Source organism: Canis lupus, chromosome 3, assembly GCF_003254725.2.
Source record: "Canis lupus dingo isolate Sandy chromosome 3, ASM325472v2, whole genome shotgun sequence".
Lineage (NCBI taxonomy): Eukaryota > Metazoa > Chordata > Mammalia > Carnivora > Canidae > Canis > Canis lupus.
The window spans coordinates 61,138,317-61,162,461 of NC_064245.1; the positions used below are offsets into that span (position 1 = coordinate 61,138,317).

Genomic DNA, 24,145 nt, shown 5'->3' on the forward strand with positions numbered 1-24,145 from the left:
TAATTTTTCAGAAAATAGAGAAAGATTGAATACTTTAGTACTCATTTAACGAGACCTACATAACTCTGATACCAAAACCTGACAAGGACATCATGAGAAAAAGAAATTATAAACCCACGTCCTCATTAACATAAGCCCAACAATCCTCAGCAAAATATTACTCAATTGAATAACACCATGAACAAGTATGCTTTATCCCAGGAATGCAAGGTTAATTTAACATTTAAAAAACAATCCTTGGGGAACCTGGCTCAGGTCATGGTCTCAGGGTCATGAGATCAAGCCTCACCTCAGACTCCATGCTCAGTGCAGAGTCTGCTTGAGATTCTTTCTCCCTCTCCTTCTGTCCCTCCACCCATTCTCTCTCTCCTCTCCTCTCCAATAAATAAATAAAATTTAAAAAATAAAAAGCAATCCTTTCCTTGTTATTCATAACATCAACAAAATAAAGGAGAAAAATCTTGTAATTATCACAGCAAATGCCAAGAAAGCATTTGTCAAAATTCAACACTCGTTTATGATAAAAAATTGTAAACCAACAAACTAAAAATAGGAACTTCTTCAATTTGATAGATGCATCTGTGAAAAACCTACAGTTAACATTATACTCAATGGTGAAAAACTGAATGTTTTCCCCTAAGATCAAGAATGTGGCAATGATGGGGCTCTTCTAGCTTCTTTTAACATGGTACTGGAGGTCCTAGCCAGAGGAATAAAGCTTGAAAAAGAAATAAAAAGCATACAAGGGCAGCCCCGGTGGTGCAGCGGTTTAGCGCCGCCTGTAGCCCAGGGCTTGATCCTGGAGACCCTGGATCGAGTCCCGCGTCGGGCTCTCTGTATGATGCCTGCTTCTCCCTCTGCCTGTGTCTCTGCCTCTCTCTCTCTCTGTCTCTATGAATAAATAAATAAAATCTTTTTTTAAAAAAAAAAGCATACAAATTGGAGAACAAAAAGTAATATGCATTTATTCACAGAAAACATGATTGTGAACCTAGAAAGGCCTAAGGAATTTATTTAAGAAGCTATCAGACTAATAAGTGAGTCTTGAGGGTTGTAGGCTACAGATACAAAAACTAATTGTGTTTCTATATACCACCAATAAACAAATGGAAAAATAACATACTGGGGAATAAATTTAATAAAGGAGGTACTAGAGTTTGCCAAAGGGATATATACCATGTTCATAAATTGCAAGACTGAATATTAATTGGTAACATTCAATTCTCTTCAACTTGATCTACAGATTCAAAGTCATCTCAATAAAAATTTCAGCAGGTGTTTGAGGGGGCGGGAATTGGCAAGCTGATATAGAGCTAATTTTTTTAAAGATTTTATTTATTTATTCATGAGAGAGATAGAAGGAGAGAGAGGCAGAGACACAGGCAGAGGTAGAAGCAGGCGCCATGCAGGAAGCCTGACATGGGACTCAATCCCGGGTCTCCAGGATCATGCCCTGGGCTGAAGGCAGCACTAAACCTCTAAGCCACTGGGGCTCCCCTGATTTAGAACTTATATGCAAAAGTAAGAGATCTGGGATAACCAAAGCAATTTTGGAAAAGAATAACAAAGTTGGAAGATTGTACTTTCTGATCTCGAGACTTTCTATAAAGAAAAGGAGTCTACAGTCATGAAGACAATGTAGACATATGGGCCAGTGGAACCATGTCTAGAAATAGACCCACTCTGTTCAGTGAACTGATTTTTTAAAAAGATTTTTATAATTTATTTATTTGACAGAGAATGAGAGCACAGCAGGGGGAGGGCCAGAAGGAGAAGCACACCCCCCACTAAGCAGGGAGCCTGCCTTGGGGCTTGATCCAGGACGCTGAGATCATGACCTGAAACTAAGGCAGAGGCTTTACCAACTGAGCCACTCGGGTGTCCCCAGTGAACTGATTTTTTGACAATGACCCCAGAGAAATTCAGTGAGGGAAAGGGAAGACTTGCAACAAATGGTGCTGGAATAACTGGCTGATAATGGGGGAAATGATGAACTTTCATACCTAACTCACACAATGCACAACAATTAAGTTGGGACGGACAGAAGGCCCAAACACAACCACAGCTCGAGAACACGGTGTGGAACATACCTACCTTCCTGACCTTGGTCAGGATTTCTCAGCATACAGGAAGCTCTAGCTACAAGAGAAAATTGAACTAGATAATTTTGATTTTGATCAAAAGCAAAATCTCTGTCCACCAAAAGACACAATTAGTGTCCATTTTTCACTGTGGTGGCATCACAAGGTTTGGACAGACTCACCACCCCGTCCACTGCAAACCAGACAAAATGTGTGAGAGGGCTGTTTTCAGACATGAGACTGTGCCTGAGATGAGACAGGAGAGCAGTGAGCCTTGTGAGCCCCTGGCTTTTTGCCCGCAGCCAGCGTGCCCTAGGGTGTGGTGGGGACACCCCAGACTTGCAACCCCGCTCAGAGAAGGCTTCTGTGGGCACAAGCTGTGGGAGCCAGGAGCCAGGGGTAGGAGGGCTCCAGCCCTGGGGAGAAAGAGCTCAGACACAAGCAGGGAGGCTGAGACAGTGTGGACATGGGGCCAGGCTACATCTCCAGGGAGATGTGCTGGACTTGAGGTTCAAAGCCAGGGATGCAGGCCCTGCTCCATGGGACTGAGGGTCCCATGGCCTGTGAATCTGCCCCCCCTCCTTTGGGTACCACAGAATGCTCAGCTGGGGCCTGTCCCCCTGCACACACCCCCACTTTTCCCAGAGGCCAGTGCGGCGTGGGGCTCCTGGATCCGGGCTGGATGCAGGACTGCTATTCTTGGCTGTAACCTAAGCCAGCTGCCCATTAAAATTCCATGAGTTTCGAAGGCTTGAGCTGCAGTTGATATTTCTAATTATTGTGAAATTAAAATTGTCCTCGTACTTTAAGGATAATTGCCGGCCATGCCAGCTGGCACCCCAGGGAGCCACGCTGTTCCCATGCAGAGCTTGGAAAGTCTCTGGAAAGTTCTCTGAACAGGGAAAGACAAAGGCTGTGGTGAAAACGAGGGAGGTTGGGGGCGGGTGGTAGGCATGTAGTTGGAATCTGAATTTCAGGGTTCACAGTCCCTTGTGACCAGGGTCCTGCAGCGGGTGGGCTGCTCCCAGGCCTGCAGCCAACCTGAGCCCTGGCACCCAGAGGAAGGAGGGGCTAGACCTGGCGTTAACTGGCACCCCCTATCCCTGGGGGTTAGGGAGTACCAGTAGGTGTAACAATGCAGGGTGCTCTGGCGCTGGCAGACCCTTGTGGGGTAACATGTGCTCCAGATTGCTTTGTGGCAGTGACGTGAGGTGGCAGCTGGAACAGGAGGGCCTCTCTGGCCCACCCCTCACGCTGCTCCCCTGTACAGATGCAACCAGCACCACGCTCTGCCCTCCCCTGGAACAAGGCCTCAGGGGTGCTGGCGGCTGACCATGGCCTCTGCCCCCGGCCCCCGCTCCAGAAGGACAGGTCCGGGCAGGGCAGGCTGGCTGTGGGACCCCCCCACAGCAGGGGCAGAGCTAGCCTGGAGCCCCAGGCCCCTCAGCTCCTCCAGGGTTCTCCCCTGCACCCAGTACCCCTCCTGCTGCCTCCCTTCTGATTCAGGGACCGTGTACACATGGAGTAGGGGGCATCAGCCATTGGGTGCTGTGCACCCCCGGCTCCTCTTCCCCTGTTGGGTCCTGACCTCTCCCAAACACCCCTCAGAGCCACCCTAGAGGTACAGGGAGGGCCTGGGGCCTCAGGCTCATTCTTGCTGCCTCCCACCACACCCCATCACTGCTGCCCTGCAGGCGGGCAAGCAGGCCCTTGGGTACCTAACCATGCCCAGTGCAGCTTTGAGAAATAACATGGGGCGAGCCATAGCCCTGGAGCCTTAGAACGCAGCCTGTAATTCTGGGGGCAGCCCCGCAGAAGGAGGAGCCCGGGCCGTCTTCCCCTAAACACACCCCACCCCAGCCCGCGAGAGACCAGTGGCTGGAGACTGAGACCCCTGAGCCAGGCCAGAGATCCGATCGGTCCGGCCAGTGTAGCAAAGCCTCCAGAATACCCCAGACAGCGCGTCCGAGCGGTGCAGATGGGATGCGGGAGGGTGACGGGCCACAGAGCCTCTCCCCCATCTGGCTGCTCCGAGTGACATCGTTTGATTCAGTGCACAGCATGTTTGCCCGGGCTCCATGAGTCGCTCTAGCAAACGGTCAAACCCGAGGTGGGCTGTGGGACCCTTGGATCCAAGGACCTGCGGCCAGAAGCACAGGGGACTGTGGAGTCTGGGTGGAGGGGCAGCCTTGTGGGACTGAGCCCTTCCCTGAGGGGTCTGATGCCATCTCCAGGAGGAGAGTGAGAGGGATCCCTGGATGGCGCAGCGGTTTAGCGTCTGCCTTTGGCCCAGGGCGCGATCCTGGAGACCCGGGATCGAGTCCCACATTGGGCTCCCGTTGCATGGAGCCTGCTTCTCCCTGTGCCTATGTCTCTGCCTCTCTCTCTCAATCTCTGTGTTACTATCATTAAAAAAATAAAAAAATAAAAAAATAATAAAAAAAAAAGAGGAGAGTGAGAGGGCTGAGTTAGATTTGGGGGACACTCAGTTGGTGTCAGACAATTGCTTGATGATGTCAGTGGGAAAAAATGTCAGAATTGGGTGCAGAATTGAATACTGACACCTCTAACATCACATTCTGACCCCCAGCCCTGATCACCCATGGCTCTGACCCCTAGCCCTGCCCACCCAAGCCCTGACCCCCAGCCCTGACCACCCCCAGCCCTGACCACCCACACTTCAACCACTCTCACCCTATAGGGGCCCATGGCATCTCCATCACTTCTGCCTCCCAAGCCTCAAGCAAAGCTCATCTTTGATGCTATCTACCCCAGAACTGTGCAGGGAAGGATCCTGGAAATGTGGCTCCCAGCATAGAGAGCATGGATAGAACACTCCGGAACACACAGTATCAGACGTCCACCTCAGTCCTGAGGGGGACCCTACTGCAGAAGAGGCCTTACCTGCTTCTGGGGGGCAGAAGTGGCCTGGAGGGCTGGGGAGGAAGCCCCACTCCACCTGCAGTGACCAGGGCTGCAGCGCCCCTCTCCTGCCACACCCCTCCCCCCCTCAGCTGGCTGGGCCTTAGCCCCCCTCCCTCGGCTGCATCCCCCCCCACTGCACCCCTCCCCCACCTGCAGCCCTGCTGCTGCATACCTGAGCTAACCAGCAGGGTGCCCCGCCCCCATCATCTACCGAACATCTCAAGACTCTTTAAAGCTCTTTGTTATACACCGTTTTAGAAGTTTTATTAATCAAATTAGGCCACTTTTCTCTTTTCTGATTTGTCCCATTAGAGAGGTCTTGACCCCAAGGTTACATGTTCCTTCAGAATCGCTTCTAGAAGTTTTCCACTTTTATCACTTAAATTTTTGATCCACCTGACATGAACCTTATAGAAGATTATGACATTTGTCCCTGCTTCCTCCCCAGTTATGTACATCAACATACCAGTGAACATCTGTCAAAGCCCATGTCTGGGCGAGCCACCCGTTCTGGTCTCTCCCCACCAACACCATCTCCCCACAGGGCCTGAGTGCTTGGTTTTATCTGTGAAAAAGCAAAATCCAACTGAGTACAGTTGAAGATCTCATTGGCTTTACGAGATGATTCATTAACCAGCCAGCTTTTTGTCTCAGATAGGGGTCCAAGGTGATGCACAAAATGGGGGACGTTTATGGGCAGAAGTGGGGACACAGGAAAGACCATGTTGTTTCAGGCAAGATTCCCCTAGGGGATGTCCTCTCCCCCCAGGGACATCCTCCCCCCCAGGGATGCCCTCCCTCCAGGGATATCATTCCCCCCCAGGGATGTCCTCCTCCCCAGGGATGTCCTCCTCCCAGGGACATCCTCTCCCACCAAGGATGTCCTCCCCCACCAGGGACATCCTCTTCCTTCCAGGGACATCCTCCTTCCCCCCCCCAGGATGTCCTCTCCCCAAGGTCATCCTCCCCCCCACCCCAGACATCCTACTCCCCCTGGAACATCCCCCTCCCCCAGGACACGGCATCACACCTTTTGTCCAGGTGTCCCTCTCCGATCTTTACTATGATTAAAGTCTTCTCCAGTTTCATTTATTCATAAGCATTTCTCAGCTTTGGTTGTTATGTGAGTTTTCCTATTCTTAACCAGTTATTAATAAGACAGAAAAAAACAAATTTTATATATTAATCATATATTTATCTTATTAATATAGTAGGGTTTTTAAAACTTTTCTTCCGGGATCCCTGGGTGGCGTAGCGGTTTGGCACCTGCCTTTGGCCCAGGGCGCGATCCTGGAGACCCAGGATCGAGTCCCACGTCGGGCTCCCGGTGCATGGAGCCTGCTTCTCCCTCTGCCTGTGTCTCTGTCTCTCTCTCTGTGTGTGTGACTATCATAAATAAAAAATAAAACTTTTCTTCCAAGTTTCCTGGTTTCATAATCATGTCTTTGGCAAAAACAGATCATCGTTGCCTCTCCTTTTCCAATATTTGCACAGTGACCTTGTCCTTGGTGATGCTGACCCACAATGACGGTCCCACTGTGTGTGGCTGCCATGTGCTTGCTGGATGGGGTGGGAACGACATCTGCATCCCTCCCTGAAAGTCCTGTCATGCTGGGAACTTTCCAAAGGGCTGTCTGCATGATGCAGGCCAATGACCTCCTCACACTGATTTGGTGGGTTTGGTGATGTTGCTGGTGGTTCTCTGACTTTTCTCAAAGGAGCCCTACTTGGTTGTACTGTCTTAGGTTTGCTAGGATTTTACTTAGAACTTTCACTTTATTTTCCTGTTTTGTATTCTTTTAAAAAGAATCAGGTTGGTATTAAGACATGAAGTGGGACATTTTCTTCTTTTTTAGAGTTTAACATAATTCAGAGAACATCTTGGGAAAGCATTTTGACAATCCCTACCCAATTGATCCTGCAATCCCGCACGTAGGAATTTACTGCATAAAAATACTTGTCAGTTACAATCCACATACAAAAAAATCTAATTAAAAATTGGGCAGAAGATCTGAATAGACATTTTTCCAAAGAATACACACAGATGGCCAACATGAAAAGATGCTCTACATGACTGATGTCAGGGAAGTGCCAATCAGAACCTCACCCTGTTAGGATGGCTCTCATCAAAAAAGACAAGAAAGAACCAGTGTTGGCGAGGACACAGAGAAAGGGGACCCTCATGCTCTGTGGCTGGGCATACAGGCTAGTGCACTTGCCACTGCATAGATGAACCTGCAGGACCCTGTGGGGAGTGGAAAAGCCAGACACAAAAGGATATCCCACAGGCCTGCAGTTCCTGACACCCTGGAAGAGTCAGGTGCCCAGAGGCAAAAAGTAGGGTACCAGGTGTCAAGGGCTGGGAGAGAAGGGAGATGCTGCTCCATGGGGACACGAGGTCAGTTGGGAGGGGCAGGGGTGCTCGCCACAGTGGGAACAGACTTACTGCCTCTCAACTGGACGCCTAACAGTAGGTAAAATGGTAGATTTTGTGTTATGTGTATTTTACTACATTTAAAAAATTGTGGAAATGCTAAGGACTTGGGACACCTGGGTGGCTCAGTCGGTTAAGCATCAAACTCTTACATTTTGGCTTGGGTCATGATCTCAAGGTTGTGGGATTAAGCCTTGCATCAGGCTCTGCACAGAGCATGGAGTCTGCTTGGGATTCTCTCCCCCGCCCTACCCCCAACCAGCACGTGCGTGCACCCTCACTCTAGATAAATAAAATCTTAAAAAAAAAAAAAAAAAAAAGGGATGGGATGCCTGAGTGGCTCAGCGGTTGGGTGCCTATCTTTGGCTCAGGTTGTAATCCTGGGATTCAGGATCGAGTCCCACATCAGGCTTCCTGGAGGGAGCCTGCTTCTCCCTCTGCCTATGTCTCTGCCTCTCTCTGTCTCTTATGAATAAATAAATAAAATCTTTAAAAAAAAATGGAAATGCTGGCAGCCCTGTGGCTCAGCGGTTTAGTGCTGCCTTCAGCCCAGGGCCTGATACTGGAGACCTGGGATCGAGTCCCACGTCAGGCTCCCTGCATGGAGCCTGCTTCTCCCTCTGCCTGTGTCTCTGCCTCTCTCTCTCTTTCTCTGTGTCTCTCTCGAATAAATAAATCTTAAAAAAAAAAAAAAAAAGGAAATGCTAAGTACTTTTTTTTTTGAAATGCTAAGGTCTTAAATACCCAAATGATCTGTAAAAAGAGTAACAAGATTGAAAGATTTATTATATCAGATTTTAAGACTCATGGTAAAAACAGTATTTATTGACACAAGAATAAGAATCATTAATAATGGACAGAATGCAGACTATAGATGTAGACACACATATTTGGGGGCAATTTATTTATTTTTTAAGTTTATTTTTCAGTCATCTCTACACCCAATGTGGGGCATGGACTCATGACCCTGAGATTAAGTCACATGCTCCACGACTGAGCCTGCCAGGCATCCCTTAAAGATAAGGCAACTTATCTTTAAGAAAGATTCCAAAACCATTCAGTAGTGGAGGGACAGCTGGGGTCGGCAACCGGTGCTGGGACATGGGACCTGTGTTGGAGACATAAACTGGGCCCCTCCCTCACACATGAGCTGCTGAGTCTAACACGGTGACTTTCCTGGTCAACTTTCTGTTCCCCTGAAGCTGTCTTGTCTGATTTTACAAATGCTCACTAGTGTGCCTAAGTACACACAGGGGTATCCACTGCGCCGCTGTCACGAGAGCCTGGTGGGATCTGTTCATCTACCCGGGACCCATGAAACTGCTGCCACCACGCGGATGTGGTGCTGCCCTTGCAGGGGGGGAGGGTGTCACTCTGCATTACCACGGAGTACCCAGGAAGGTGTACCATGACCCTAGCAGGAGGGCTCAGAGCCGTGCTCGGGGCTCCTCCCCAGGACCATGTCACACACGCATGGGGGTAACCAGGAAGGGCTCGGGGCAGCCAGAAGCAGTCACAGGGTTGCACAAGGGCCAGAAACTCCAGCACCAAAGGCTGTTTTCCAAAGACATCGCCAGTTCCTGAATCTCAGGCCTTCCTCTGCTGTGTCCTGGTGCGGGTCAGCCAGCGGCCCCTCCCACCCCAGCCCACACGTTCAAAGGAGGTATGTGTGGCTGGCCAACCCCACAGAGGGTCAGCATGCCCTCTGCCATGTGTATGTGGTTCACCATGAGGCCTGTGCACCTGCTCCCTCATCTTCCCCTGCTCTGACCCCCTGACATGTGGACTCTTGGCTCTTGTGGATCTCCTGGATGACAAGAAGGTGGAGGTCCCGGAAGACAAACTGGAAGGGAGCAGGGAACTAATGCTGCCTTGGAGGAAAACAAGGATGGTCTCCTGGTTGACGATGATCTTGGATCATGCTGACCTAGTGCCCTACAAGGCAAAACTGAAGGGCAGCCGATGCCTTCTGCTCTGGGGAGAGGAAAGCGCTGGTTGTAGGCCAGTGAATAGGTCTCATGTAGGACACGCAGCTGTAAATGGGAACCACCACCCCCCCTTGAATGAGCTGAAGGATCCCCCATTGTTCTCAAAGATGCACCTGCCTTTTGGAAGCCAAACCAAGGTGTGCCAGGAAGACATGCTCCTGTGCTTGTCAAGGCTTCCATTTTGGTGGCTCTGAGGCCATTCGGGGGATTGGGCCTGTTCTTTGGTCCAATTATACCTCCAGGAAGTGGGTGCAGGTCCCTCTGGGGAGATGGCCCCAGGCTGGCACCCTGCACAAGCCCTGGTGTGAGGTCCTCGCCTAGGAGTCCTGGAGATGGCAGCTAACTCAGAGCCAGGGGCTGGAGCTCCCAGGCAGGTCAGTGTGATGCTCTTTCTTTCTGAAGCGATGACCTTCCAGCTATGAGCCCATTTTCTTTGCTCAGGGTGTCCTCCCCTCATTGTCAAGCCTCTGACTGATACCGCCCTACTCCCCTGTTCCTGGTACACAGCAGGTGGTCAGCAGGACAGCAGAGGGGTTAGAGGGAAGCAGGACCTCCTTCTGGGCCCCCCTGGGGGACACAGCTCATGGGGGCTGGTGGGGTTGGGCTTGCACAAAGGCTTGCACAAAGGCTGCAGACCACCTCCTTATCCCTGCCCCCGCTATGGGACCCACCAGAGCTTTCCAGGATGCACAGATACAAGTAAGGCCACCAAGCATCTTCTCATACCTGTTGCCTTACACCCATGCCTGGGCCTCCCCAAGAGACTGATCTGTGGACCCCAAGTGTCCCTAAGGCCCAAAGTATTATCACAAAGGAAAAACGCCCTCTGCCATCTTCAGCACGGCATTTGCAGTGCTGGGTGGAAAGGCTGGGTCCTTGGTGAGAAACAGGACATGTCCCGTGTCCCTCCCACCACACACTGTCTGCAAAAAACACGTTTCCCTTAAAAGTGTCCCCAATGAGCAGTAAAATGTACTAATTTTATTAAATCTTGGCCCTGGGACACACATCTTTTTAATATTCTGCATGACAAGATGGACAGTCTGTGTGACAGACTCCCACCATACGGTGTGACAGCTGTCAGGGAGAAGCCCGTGGTCACCGTTCAGCTGCCAGAAGATGCAGCTGCAAACATTCTTCACAGGAACATGATTTTCACCTGAAAGGCCTCTGGCGCCTGGTGGATGTGCTCTTGGAAACCAACAAAGGGAGCTGTCCCTATGGGGAAAACAAGTCACGTGGTTGTGGTGGCCGGTGGCAAGATTCTGGCTTTTGTGCCAAGGTCAGGACCATGGAAGAGCTGCCTCCACCGCTGTGAGCTCGATAACCCACCCTGGGAAAGGCTCTGCGGTCAGGGTGGGAGAGTGAGAGCAAGCAGCTGATGGTGTCTGTGCACTGTATTGGCACAGAAGACACGCATGACAGCGAGAACCAGAATTTTCCAAATGCCCGGTACAGCGTTACAGAGCGTGGCGAACAGAGGTCCCCGAGGCACAGGACCAATGGCTGGCTGCAGGCTCAACACAACTCTGGAAGAGCTGGTGGGCTGAGTCCACACTGCAACTAGCCCGCACAGCCAGTGTCCTTCCTGGGAGAGGTGTCCACCATGATCTTTCTGTTCCAAACACCTGTCCATGCGGCGCCGGGTCTCCCGTGGACACCCACCAGCCCGAGGCTGGAGCCAGCTGTGACACAACGCCCCTCTTCTCCTGAAAACCTTTTGTTTTGGAAAATGTATTTTTCATTCAATTGCTGTTTATGTCAACATGTAATGGGTTTATTATTTTGAAATGAGTCCAATTTTTAAGTTTTAGGTTTGATTTCTAGTAAGGTCTGTTAGGTGTTAGAATTGGTGGCAAGGACCCAGAGGAACAGAGGCTGTGACATCTTCAGGGCCTCCTAGAGCATGGAGGGCCCTGTGAGTGCAGAGGCTCGGGGACCGGCTCCGGGCAGCATGCATGCGGTCAGCTCCTCGGGAGGAAGCCGCTTGGGTCTGGCTGGCCTGGGGCCCTGCCGCCCCTAGTGCAGTCTGAGTTTCTGTCTCATGTTTTTCCAGCTTTGACCCTGACAGCACACTGGCTGCATGGGTGTGTGACTGCACACTTTTTGCTTCTGTTCTGCATTTCCCAGCGCCACATGAGGCCCAGAAGGTCTTCCTCATCCTTCGGCCTTAGACCTCTGCCCCAATCCTTTTTCATTTGAACTTAAAAATACTTTCTTCAGGGGCACCTGGGCGGCTCGGTGAGTGAAGCATCTGGCTCTTGATCTGGGCTCAGGTCAGGATCTTAGGGTCATGAGTTCAAGTCCAGTGTCAGGCTCTGCACTGGGCATGGAGCTGACTTCAAATTAAAAAATGACAACAACAACAGCAAAAAAACAACTTTCTTCCATTTCAAAATAAACAAAAACCCACAATGTTATTGAGAATATTGCTGGAATTACATTAATAAGATGATGACACTTTACTTTGGCACTTTTAGGAGTATGCGGTTTCTCCACATGCTCAGGAATTGTTTTAGATTTTACAATAAAACCGTAGTTTTCTTCATGTCGATCCTATACCTTTCTGGTTAAACTTGCTCATAGAATCCCTGCGGTTCTCAATTATGACCCTGAATGGAACATTCCATTCTCATAATCCACAGGTTCAAGGTGGTTTAAAGAGTTCTTGATCTTTTATATATCTTGTTTTCTGGGAATATAAAAATATCATCTGAAAATAAAGGCAATTTTCATTTCTTTTATCCCACTTATTTGTTTGTCTTGATGCATTAGCTATATAAATGCCAACATTAAATAATAAAGGGAGAGAAAGCATATTTGTTTGGTTTTGGAGTTCAGTTTTTGGCGTTAAAAGGATCATTGTCTTGCTGGATCTTATCAAACAGCTTAGTGTTTACTAATAGAGTCACTTTCCCCCTTAATGGACCAATAACTACAGAAGAAATCAGAGACTCCCTACAGACACACTATTTATGAAGCGCGTGACGCAGGCAGTTGTCCGGCTGGCCTCCACCTGACCACATCGGTTCTGCTCCAGCCCAACAGAGTATGGGGCAGCACAGAATCTGCAGACATGGAGAGAGACAGCACTGATCCCACACTCAGAGAGACAGCTGGGAAAGTTAAATAGTGCAAATGACTTCTAATTACAGAGGCAAAAATGCTACATAACATACTGCAACTGTTGCCTTCTGCCACTATGTTAACCCTGGTAGCCATGGCCACAGCTCCAGGAGTGCCAGGACGGTTAAACCTGGTATGCCATGGCCACAGCCACAGCCATGGGAGCACCAGGACAGTTAAGGTAAGAGAGCTCCTGCATCACTTGGAGCCACAGTCTGTGGCCATCTCGGCGACCCCTGGGCCACTCTGATGGGGTTCTAGCCAGCAGCCTTGGCATAGCCAGCAGGCTGAGTGTTTGTCAATCAAGTTCTCACTGGGACATCGTGTCTCAGGAGCAGCTGGGTTCCTGTGCCAGAAATCAGCCCTCAGTTCAGGTCTTCAGGATGAGGCACTCCCTCAGTCTCCTGTGTGGTGGGGTTTTGGGGCTTGTTCTGTGCATGCCTCCCCAGCACTGGTTCAGTGACATCATGCTGGTAGCTGACACTGGCCTTGCTGGGAACACTGACCGTTTTGGAAGAAATTGGCAAGTTCACACTTCAGCAGAGCCTCCTGTCATACATTCACCGAACTACTGCCTTGGGTCCCAAAGCAGCATGGTTTGAGTCCATGCACATGTGCTCTGGGGAGGTCCCCGAGGTGGTGAGCCAGGGGCATCCATCCTGTTCCATCTGGCTCTGCCCTCTGGACTCTGTAGCCAGGCCTGCGACTGGCCTCTGCTCCACCTGCATGACCTTGGGTGGCTGACTTCAAAGGCCACTGGAGTGTCCCATGAGGGGTCACTGTCAACCAGGATAACTGTGACAGCCTCCTGGCAGGACCCCTGCCTTCATCCCACCTGCCATGGGGCTGCTCAGGAGCACCCAGAAGGAGCTTTTCTAGGTCAAAAGTCAACCATGTCACTTGCTGCATTGCCTCACAACCCTGCTGGGTGGGCAGCAACATGCTGGTCCCGGGGGGGCCAGACACTCCCGTGCCCTTCATCCTTTGCAGTCAGAGACCAAAGCCCAAGTGGCCAACAGGACTTAGGAAGAATTCAGCAGAGAAGCATCTGGAATGGTTTTCCTGCTGGAAAGGGCAGAGGCAGGGAGGTGAGCATTATCTCACAGCTCTGGACACCACCACCTCCTGCTCAGAGGGCCCCGGCCAGCACAACACCCAAAAGCTTCCTGTGCGTCTATGGCCTGGCTGCACTGCCTGGCTGCTTCTGTGAGGCTTCCTCATGCTTGGGGCCAGCCCTTCCTGTCCTGCGTTGACCACCACCTGCTATCATGTCATTTCCTTCTTCACGCGTTTGCCTCCTCGCCTGGAACGGGAGTGCATGAGGCCAGGTCTCTGTTCATCAGCGTGACACCCCCAGGCCTAGGAAAATGAACAGGGTGGTGCCTGTGGGTAGCTGTCATTGCTCTGTTAGCCTTCTTGCTGGGAGGTGATTGGAGCACCCAGTACTCCAAGGAGAGGGCCGAAGGCTCCCTGGGTTTGCTGTGGCATCAGAGGCCACCTCAGGAGTACTGCTGCAGACTCTAGGGAGGGGCAGGCAGGCATCTCCCCTTCAGGACAGTTTCTGTTACGAGTGCAAAGCTGCCACTTGCCTGTTTCCATATGCTTTTGTTTTTGGAATAGACCAACCTGGCGCATTCCCTCTGAGCTGGAAAGGTGAACTCTGCTTCCAGGGAGTCATGAAAAATCACACATTTAATGCCGAAAGCCATTTCAAGTATCATCGGTAGTCACCACACCGGAGAACAGGTTCTAGGAGTTCCCACTGGGGGATCACCCCCGTGTAACCTGGTGTCCTCGGCCTGTGTCTGAGGAGGGGCTTCCACACCAGGAAGTCCGATCCAGGAGCAGCCCCAGGGGCCAGCGTGAGGCTGGCTCCCTCTGGGACCTGGCCTGGCCCGGCCGGCCTGTGTTGTATGGCCAGCCTGCTTGGGCCCTGGCTGCCCACCCGCCCGCCAGCCCACCCGGCAGCCTACACGTTGGACTTGGCAATCATCTTCTCCAGCAGACTCATCATGCGCTCCTGGAGCTGCAGGCTCTGCACCTGCAGGAGATTCTGCTGGTCCAGCACGCGGCGTACCTCCCGGCACGTCTCCTCCATGGCGCGACTCAGCTTGCGCTGCTCCTCCAGCATGGCCTCCAGCAGCCGCAGCTTCTTCTTCTGGAAGTGGCAGCTCTGCACCTTGCGCTTCTTCACGGGCCGCTCGTCCGACCTGGAAGGACAGTGCCAGCGTGTGGATGGCCGGCCACACAATCAGGGCACCAGAGGCTCCGCCTGCCTGACTCTCCCACCCACCTCAGTGGACACATGGGAAACAGCCCCTGGTAGCCGAGCAACTGCTCTGCCCTCCCTCCCCCTGGTCCAGCAGGTGAGGAGGGCTGTAGCCCTCCTCCCAGGATGGTGAAGGGGCCAGGGGGCTGTAGGCACTGCCGTCCTGTGGGCCTTGAGGCAATCCAGTGACCTGGGTCACAGGATAATCCAAACCCCCTGTAGCCTAGGTGGAGCTCAGGAGTAGCAGCCACACGGGGGGGAGAGATGAAGAGGACTGGGTGGGAGGGGGGCAGGGCAGTGTGGCCTCTCCCCCAGGACTGGAACCTCTGGTAGTTCCAGGGAGGCAAAGGTAGCCTACCGGGTGGTAGGCCCTGTGCTCTCTGTTGTGGGCTGGGGAGCATCCCTGCTCTAACTGGCCAGACCCCACCAGTCTCCTTGCCTGGGCCCCATGCTTTGAAGCAGAATGGTGACCTGGCCAGTCTCAGGGGCAGGGGTGCCAGTCCCACATCCTGGCCCTTGCGTGGTGCCTGGGGCAGCTGTGAGTCTGGGAACCAGGTCAATCCACAGAAAACACCTGGCCATAAACCTCAGGTTTCTAGCTGACTCCACCTGGCCATCCACAAATGCATTCTTGTTTGGGGTCTTTGCTGAGAAATCCCATCCAGGGAAGGGGCGCTGGACAAACCAACTGGCAGCCCCTGATACCAGACCTTCCTCATCTTACCCCCATCTGACAGACCTGGAGGCCAGGGCTGCGGGAGAGGCAGGGCCAGTCAAACCCACTCTTTTCCTTCTCTTCTCAGACTAGCCAACTCCTATTCACCCTTGAAAGCCGAGCCCTAATGTCCCTCCTTTGGTTCCCCTGGCCTCCCCAGCACAGGAGTGTGCCTCCTGTGTACCTGTCTGTAGGCATCTCCAGGGCAGGTTCAGGTGGCCGGAGCTGGCCCAGCAGGACGTCTGTGAAGGGACATCAGAGGGGACAGGCGCGTACACTGCAACCAGCTGAGGGGAGCACACTGGAGGCTCAGCCCAACATGCCTTCCAGCCAGCCTAGCCAGGTCAGGATCTGCTTGGGGGTGATGGGGAGCCCAGGAGCCAGAAACTGGGGGCTGGTGGGAATGGGACATTGGATTTCCTCCATGTCCCAGGCCCCACACCAAGTTCCTTCTCTCTCATGACACTCCCAGTCACCCTCAGACAAAGTGCTGATTCATCCCCATTTCACAGAGGGAGACTGAGGCCCAGAGAGGTCAAGGACTTTCCACACAGCTAGAAAGTGATGTAGCCAGGAGCCAAAACCAGACTATGGACATGATGGCCCGCACTTCAATACCACCTGCCTCCCAGTCTGAGGCCTCCCCATCTGAAGCCTCCTGTCTGAGGCCTCCTGGTCTGAAGCCTCCCCATCTGAAACCTCCTGTCTGAAGCCTCCCGGTCTGAGGTCTCCCTCTCTGTGGCTCCCTATCTGAAACCTCTCCATCTGAAGCCTCCCCATCTGAAGCCTCGGTCTGAGGCCTCTTGGTCTGAAGCCTCCTGGTCTGAGGCCTCCGGGTCTGAGGCTTCCCCGTCGGAAGCCTCCTGGTCTGAAGCCTCCTGATCTGAGGCCTCCGGGTCTGAGGCCTCCCCGTCTGAAGCCTCCTGGCCTAAAGCCTCCTGGTCTGAGGCCTCAGGTCTGAGGGCTCCTGGTCTGAGGCCTCCCCGTCTGCGACCTCCCCGTCTGAAGCCTCCCAGTCTGAGGCCTGTCTGCGACCTCCCTGTCTGAAGCCTCCTGGTCTACAGCCTTCCTGTCTGCAGTTTCCCTGCCTGAGGCCTCCCTGTCTGTGGCCTCCCCGTCTGAGGCCAGCCTGCCTGAGGCCCCCTGTCCCAGGAGGCACTTGCACACCACCTAGGCCTTTGCAGCCAGCCAGGGATGGCAGACGACACCGCCGCCCCGAGAGCCGCTGCCCATCACCGCTCCCAGCCCCTTCTCTGGCTGCCGGGCTCCTGGCCCCGCTGGTCGTGGAGGCGGGGAAGGAAGACACACACTACCTGAACTTAAGGGACAGTAAGCTGGAGGAGCTGTCGGAGCGATCGTCCTGGAAGCGGCCTTCGTAGGAGCACTGGTTATACGGTAAGTACAGAGGGGTGGACTTAGCAGACGGCGACAGGGACGCCTCGGTCTGGGACGTGGAGGGCCCCGGCTGCTGGCCGTCCGGCAGTTTGCCATCACAGGACTCGGGGACCTTGGCCAGAATCCTATCAATGGCTAGGTAATAGGGCCAGTCGGGCGGGACGGACTCGCTATCTGTCATGCATTTTAATTTCCTGAAACGAGAGACACAAGAGCCAAGGGTGAGAAACGGAGCTGCTCCCGGCCTGTCCTGCCTGGCCCTCGGCTGAGGGGTGCTCAGGGGTGCGAGAGCCCCGGGGCCCAGGGAGCTGCATGGCTTGGGCGGGTACCACTCTTGGCCAGACAGCCTCCCCAGAAGGACTCCAGAGCCAGGGTGACATTAGACTCGGAGAGAAGTCAGGCTGGGGACCTAGCCCACCGGGGACAATAGAAGCACACGCCCCAAACGTGAATACGGTCATCTGGGAGTGTGAGGGCCTGAGCTGGGCTGAACTGCCTCCGTCCTGGTTGTTCTGTAATCTCTAAACTCCCTACAGTGAACAAATACTCCTTTTAATAAAATATACAAACATAGGAATAAAATATAAGTATGATATAATACAACCATAAGGTATCATAATATAAGAAATTTGTTTTTCTAAAGAGACTGCCTTAGAAGTGAGAACCACAGGAGTTAGGAGCATAGGTTTCAGTGTCCAACACATCTGAGCTGTGTCTCATCTCCACCACTTTGCTGTGTGACCTTAGGCAGGTTCATTAACCTCTCTGAGCCTTCATTTTCACATCAGTAAAATGGGGATGAGCAAAGTAAATTCGTCACAAGCTCCAGGGAGAATCTAATAAGACAATGCCCAGTTCCCAGCAAACAACAAACATTCTTGGCTGAAGGTACCAGGAGGCAGCAGGGCTGGGCCTGATCTTCCTCATTCCTACTTAGACTCCGGGGCCAGGGGTATGCACAGCATAGCTCTGCCCACCGTGGGCTGGAGCCCCGTCCAGCCCTGTGTCCTGCCCTTCCCCACCAGACAGGCCTTGTAGGTCCCTGGGTCTTGGCCAAATTTGGGGAGGTCAGCGATGGGAAGACTCAGCTGCAAAAGAGCTGGGAAGGAGGCCACCACTGGGAGGTTGCTGCCTGCCCATCAGACCCAGCCTTAGTCTGTGGTCCTTACATTCCTGCCCCACGCTTCTCCCGGGGATGGAGGCCCTCATGCTCTGGCGACCCCTGTGGCCGATGGCTCCTGTCTCTTGATGTGGGCTTCCCTCCAGCGCGGGCCCCTGGTCACACTCTTCACTAGAAATACTGAGCTGAGCATCTGACTGAGCTGCCTTCAGCAAATAGGCCCACCTGGACAGCAAGGGGGTCTGTGGCCCATGGCAGCAAGCTGAGGCCAGCTGCAGCAGGAGGAGGCCTTAGGAGCTTCATCCACCAGCCTGGATGTCCAGAGTAGAAAGCCAGGAGCAGGCCACAGAGGCACAGGCTGCTCTGTCTCCTGACCCCAGGACCATCCAACACCCTGGAAGCTGCACAAATTCCGGGTGTGGGAAGTTGAGGACCGTGCTTGGGGCCCCCACCCAACCTCTGCCTAGGCTCCCCTCCAGCACCCTGAGAGGTCTCCCTGTGCTTGCTCTGACCACTCAAGTCAGGCTCTCCTTGGAGAAATGAGGGAAAGCCTGCTTCTGGCACAGGAGACCCCTGAACGGTATTCCAAGAGACCATGTTCCACGGAACCTGGCCACCCCCACAGGCTTCCTTAGCCTGACAACCTCAATATGTAAGGAGCTACCATGAGAAAATAAGAAAAGATTTTGCTATGGGAGGCTTTCTGGGTCGGGGTGGAAAGAAACAGATGAAGAACCAGTCGACCAACTGAAGCATCAGCCTGTTACAGGCTCTGTGGTCTAGGGCTCAGTTCCCACCTCCACCCCCACCCCCCCGGGAATGGGAAACTGCAGTCTTGTACATGTGTGCAGCCCTTACCCCCAGCACCGAGGGTCTGGAGGGGTGCCCCACTGGAGGGCCCAGGCCCCACTCTGCTGCACCTGCATGGCCTATGGGCTCCCTGGCCCCCATCCCCACCTCCAAGAAGGGAACAGAATGCCTCCCCTGGGACTCTGAAGATGGCTCTCAGGATAAATAATGAACAACTCTGCCAGACACCAATCAGAGCCCATGAGTTACTGAGTCAGATGGGAAGCTGGTAAAGCAGCCGGCCTTGCCTCTGCAGCTCCCCTGCCCCGCAGCAGGCATAGAGGGCTCTCCATGTGCATGCAGGTGGCAGGAATGGGAATACACACGCATCTATAGACAACCTATCCCTTGCACCATGAGCAGGTGGCTGCTATTTATGTGGTGACTGAGGCCCTCAGACCCTTAATGGTTGCCTCATTTCTGGCCCCTGGGCCGGCCTGGGGGCTGGGACGGCAGGTGGACATGGGTCTTCAGGCAGGTCCAGGCCCTGCAACTCCTCCTCCCAGGGCCACAGAAAGTTAACTGGAAATAGCCGACTGGGTGTCATGACAGGCTGAGAGCTATAGGCCGGGGGTGGGGGAAGGACAGCAGTCGGCTCCTTGCCTACTGTTGCCAGGGACAGCCCTCTCAAGGTGCCCAGGGCAAGCCTGCAAGCCCTGTGTGCAGCCAGCCCTGGCTGCACCTCTGCTCCCTGCTCACAGCAGCCACCTTGGGCACCTGCATATCCTCTGGGGATGTGGACAGGCCCACCCTTGCCAGCATGCCCTGTGGCCCCAATCTCATTACCAGTCTTCCCCCTGTGGCCCCCAGCAAGACCCCAGTCAGACCATGACCTCTGCCCTGCCTGTGACCCTTACCATGCCCATGACCCACTCCATATCTGTGACCTTGGCTGCACCCAGGACCCTCTGCACTGCTGTGATCTCTGCCCTACCCAGGACCCTCTGCACACCATGACCCTCTGCAGATGGGCTTGGCTCACACACACCCAGAGACACTGGGCCCGTGGGGCCATAGCTGCCCCCTCACCCCTCCCAGGGGCCAGAGCTCCCCTGCCTGGGAACCTTGTTGGCAGCCCTGACTCACAGCTCCCCTCATGCCACGGGGGGGTAGGTGGAGGCATCATAGGCCCACACCTGTCCTTCCACAAACAAGGCCCCTCCCACAAGTGGGGCCCCTGGGTGGTCCAGGGCTCCAGTATCAGACCTACTACACACCCTGCTCCTGACCGTGGCCCGTGTTGGCAGCACTCACGTCTGGGCTCAGTGGTTGCTGGGAATGACAGTGTCAGCACCAGGCAGGACTGCAGGCTTAGGAGCTGAGCCTCCTCCTCACCCCTGGCCTCGGTTTCCCTGCCTGTACGGCAGCCACTCTGCCTAGCTGAGCCATGCCTGGGTGGCCAGCCTGTGGTATCCTGGTTGGCGGGAGGGTGTGTGGAGGCTGGGCGGGAGTCGTCTGTGTGGGCGCCTGTGTCAAGGGTCTGGGGAAGGGTGCTGATCGCCCCAGCTCTGCCTCGCTGGGCCTCAGCTTCTCCCTCTCCTTGATGGGAGGCGGCAGATAGTTTGTAGAGGCCCCATCTCGTGGCCCGGCTCTGCCCACACAGGGCCTTCCCACCTCAGCACCGAGGGGGTCCGCGGCAGCAGCCTAGGCACAGATGGCTGGCTGCCAAGCCATAGTGCTGGCCGTGGGGGTGCATGGTGGTGCGGCACGTGGGGCCCACCTATACAGGAAGGAGCCGGAGCCCAGGGCGTGGGGGTGCGTGCGGGTGTATGGGGTGCGCGGAGTACATAGGCATGCGGCGCGTGGGGCCCACCTGTACTGGAAGGTCATGTTGGTGATCTTGATCTTGATCTCCTCGCCCAGCCGGCGCTCGCCTGTCATCTCCAGCAGTTTGCTGGCCATCTTCTCGTACACCTTGGCGTTGCGCTTGGTCTGCTTCAGCTCGTCGAAGAATTCCTCCCAGACGAGCATGAGGCCACGCATCTCGGCATCGGTCCAGTTGCGGGCACGCCGGTGCTTCTCCGTCTGAGGGGACACGAGGTAGCCAGGCGCTTCGGCGGCTGCCATGCCGGAGGTACCTGCGGGGTTAAAGGAGCGCGCTCAGGCGGGGCCTGTGGTCTGCGCACCAGGGCGGGAGCCCCACTCCTGGAAGGCAGCTCCACGCTCAAAATGGGGCCTACATCTGACAGGCAGGAATTTAGTTAAAAGCTTTTAAACGGGAAACGTCATTTTGATGTCACGTTTCCATAGCAACAGAGCAACTGCATAAGCTACAACAACAGAAACCTTTTAACTGAAAGCGCAGGAATCAGGGCTGCCCTGACGGGCCATCAATATTGCAGCGAGTGGGCCAGACCTCAAACCCACGGCCCAGGCGCCAGCCCGGCCACCAGGCCTCACCTGCTGGGAGCCCAGCGTGCTGGGGTCCAAGCCGAGTCCCCAGCTCAGCCCCGCCCCACTTGCACAGACCAGGGGCCCAGGAGGAGCCCGGGGGTAGAGGGTGGGGGGTAGGCAGTCAGGGTGGGGTAAAATGAGGGGCCAGGGCCAACAAAGATGGAGATGGGGGGGCAGCAAGGAGGGGGCACGGAGGCAGATACCCCCAGGGACCCTCGGCGACATACATGCAGGCATGCCAGCCCTTGCCTACCCACCATGCGCTCCACACACAGCATCCCCCCGGCAGTGCATGCACACTCCGTGACTGGAAACTAAGTGTGCCAATACCAGGCTGGGCAAGAGTGGGACTCTGTCCATTGGATCACCTGTCTCCCTCCTTGCAGGTTGCTGGTTGCTGGCCTGGGTGATGGGCGAGCAGAGAAGCCAGGGCAGTTCTTGAGGCCGAGAACAGTAGGCAGGCAGTATGTATTGGTCCCTCCCACCCTGGGCAGCCCCGCCACAGCCCTAACCACCCTGCTCAGAACCATCTGCACCTACACCCACTTCTACCTGGTAGGCGGCATGCTCCCTGTAGCCCCAGAGCCTACAGAAAAGGGTTTGCTAAATAAAGGCTTGCTGAGTAACAAAATGAACAAATGAAGGGACCAGTCTTAAGTAGCCCCTCTCCCTTCCCAACTGATCATCTAGAGTTTGCTTTTGGACTTACTGGCAAATTCCTGTTCATTCTGCAAAACCCTGTTCTGACATCACCTCCTCTCTGAAGTCTTTCCCACTCCATTTTGGTCCTTCTTCCCTTTTTCCCTCATGCCAATTGGATCTACCTTGAGCCAGGCCATTTTATTTTTCTATTCTAGTTGTGTGACCATGGGTTCAGAACACTTGCAAAAGTGAGAAAATAAGAATTTGAGTATTCTCTGAACACTGGGCACTGTTTTATGAGCTACACACAATTATCTTCTACTTTGATCCTCATGGTCACTATGTTCCAAGTGAAGAGCTGAAGGGGTAGAGAGGGGAGATCACCCAGAGGGCAAGCGGCTGGCTTGGAGCTGAGTCTGACCCTGTGCTGTGTCCTCTCTTAAAGGAGCACTGGCTGGCAGGCTCCCAGTTAAAAGAATCTCCCCACCATTTCCTGGGGCCTCCTGGAAGGCAGGGATGCTGGCAGGGTGGCTACTGGCAGTGGGTGGCCATAGGACCCTCACCCTCTCTCAGCAGGTCTCTGCCAGAGTTTGACTGAGGCTCATGATGATGTCTCAAGGGCCAGGGCCACAGCTAGGGCTGGCTAGCAGTGGTGGGGCTGGGGGAACACTGTAGGACAAAGGTGAGTAAGACAGAGCCAGCAATGAGACAGCATGACTATTCCTCGGGGAACTGGAAAGGTGGGCTTGAGAGCCAGGATGAGGATGGGCTGAGGTGTCCCCTGAGGCTGGCCAGCTGATGTCAGCAGGATGGTCAGCCAGAAGAGGAGAGCAGGGCCACGCAACCTGTGAGTACCATGGGGACAAAGCGCCACCTAAAGGCATCAACATTCAAAATGGAAAGATTAGGGGATCCCTGGGTGGCGCAGGGGTTTAGCGCCTGCCTTTGGCCCAGGGCGTGATCCTGGAGACCCGGAATCGAATCCCATGTCACGGGCTCCCGGTGCATGGAGCCTGCATCTCCCTCTGCCTGTGTCTCTGCCTCTCTCTCTCTCTCTCTGTGACTATCATAAATAAATAAAAATTAAAAAACAAAACAAAACAAAACAAAATTAAAAGATTAAACTCCAATGGTTTAAATGCAGGAGCCCAGCACACCTGCTGGACAGGCCCCAGCACTGTCCCCTAGGCGCAGGCACCCAGCCAGGCTCCAGCAACCATGGGCCATCAGTGAGCCTGCTAGCATTTGTGGGATTCTGGCGGTGGGCTAAGCCTAGGGGAGGGACTCCCAAAGTCCAGGCTGAAAATCACCATGGTTAATAGAGGTCCTCCTCAGATCTGACCATGCACGTGAGTCTCGCTCCAAGTTGGCCTAGAACGCAAGAGCTGAACTTGGAATAGGGAGCTGTCGCTCAGGTGGAAGAGTGGGAGGTACCCAGGATGGGTGGGTAGATTAGGGTCAGAGCTGGAAGTGCAGCACGCCCGGGCAGAAGGGGCACGTGTGCACGCTCAGAGGGGCCTGCACCTGCCCCATTTATCTGGCTCTTGCTTCAAGGCCTGGGCCTGCTATCAGCTTCCTATAGGAGTTCCTTCCTCTCCAGGCAGTCACCTGGGGACACAGGGACACGGCCACCCGGCCAGGCAGCACCCTCCAGGCGTAGGCGCCTTGCACGTGGTGCTCAGGATGTCGGAGAGTGACTGGAAGGCCCTCCAGGAAGCCCTCAGTCCTTAGATAAAAATTCTCAGCCCCACCTGAGGGCTTTCTCCAGCGCAGCTCCAAGGGCTGAGCCAGGCTGCCTCCTGGCACCTCTTGGCACATGGGCAGAGCTACTGGACAGGGCAGTCTGGCATACTGGCTTGGCTGGGGATGGTGAATACTCATCAGGAGAAGCTGCTGTCCCATGGACCCCTGCCTGGGAAACACTGAGAGAGCTGGTCCCACTGCTTCCAAGAGGCAGCCGCTGGCCTCCGGGTGTCCCACACAGGTGGTTCCCAAGGAGGAGTCTGCACCACCTACTTCCCCTCCAGCTGGCATGTCCAGAGGAGTCAGGGTAAAAGGCTGGACTCCAAATGTCTTTTCAGGTTTCAATGGGCATTGGAAGCCCCCCCAGAGAGGGGAGTCCTGGGAGAGCTTCTGGAAGCAGAGCCCTCATGTGGTCCTCCCAGAGCAGGTACCCACTAGGTGGAAGGGGTTGGCAGGGTAAAAAC

At 54.1% G+C, this 24,145-nt stretch overlaps 1 protein-coding gene across 2 annotated transcripts; it reads right to left on the reverse strand.

Annotated features, from left to right (window-relative positions):
- Window positions 1-8,244: 8,244 nt before the first annotated feature.
- MSANTD1 (Myb/SANT DNA binding domain containing 1) lies at window positions 8,245-22,967 on the reverse strand. Of its 2 annotated transcripts, XM_025437994.3 has the most exons (4): window positions 21,627-22,967; window positions 20,716-20,980; window positions 16,852-17,127; window positions 8,245-14,764 (listed from the first exon to the last, which is right to left on the reverse strand). In XM_025437994.3, exons 2-4 carry the CDS (start codon window positions 20,967-20,969, stop codon window positions 14,524-14,526), a joined length of 771 nt encoding a protein of 256 aa, XP_025293779.1. In that variant the 5' UTR covers window positions 20,970-20,980; window positions 21,627-22,967; the 3' UTR covers window positions 8,245-14,523. The 2 variants fall into 2 exon arrangements, with proteins under 2 accessions (XP_025293779.1, XP_048964524.1); XM_049108567.1 differs by lacking the exon at window positions 21,627-22,967 and having other exon boundaries at window positions 20,716-21,348.
- Between the last annotated feature and the right edge of the window lie 1,178 nt (window positions 22,968-24,145).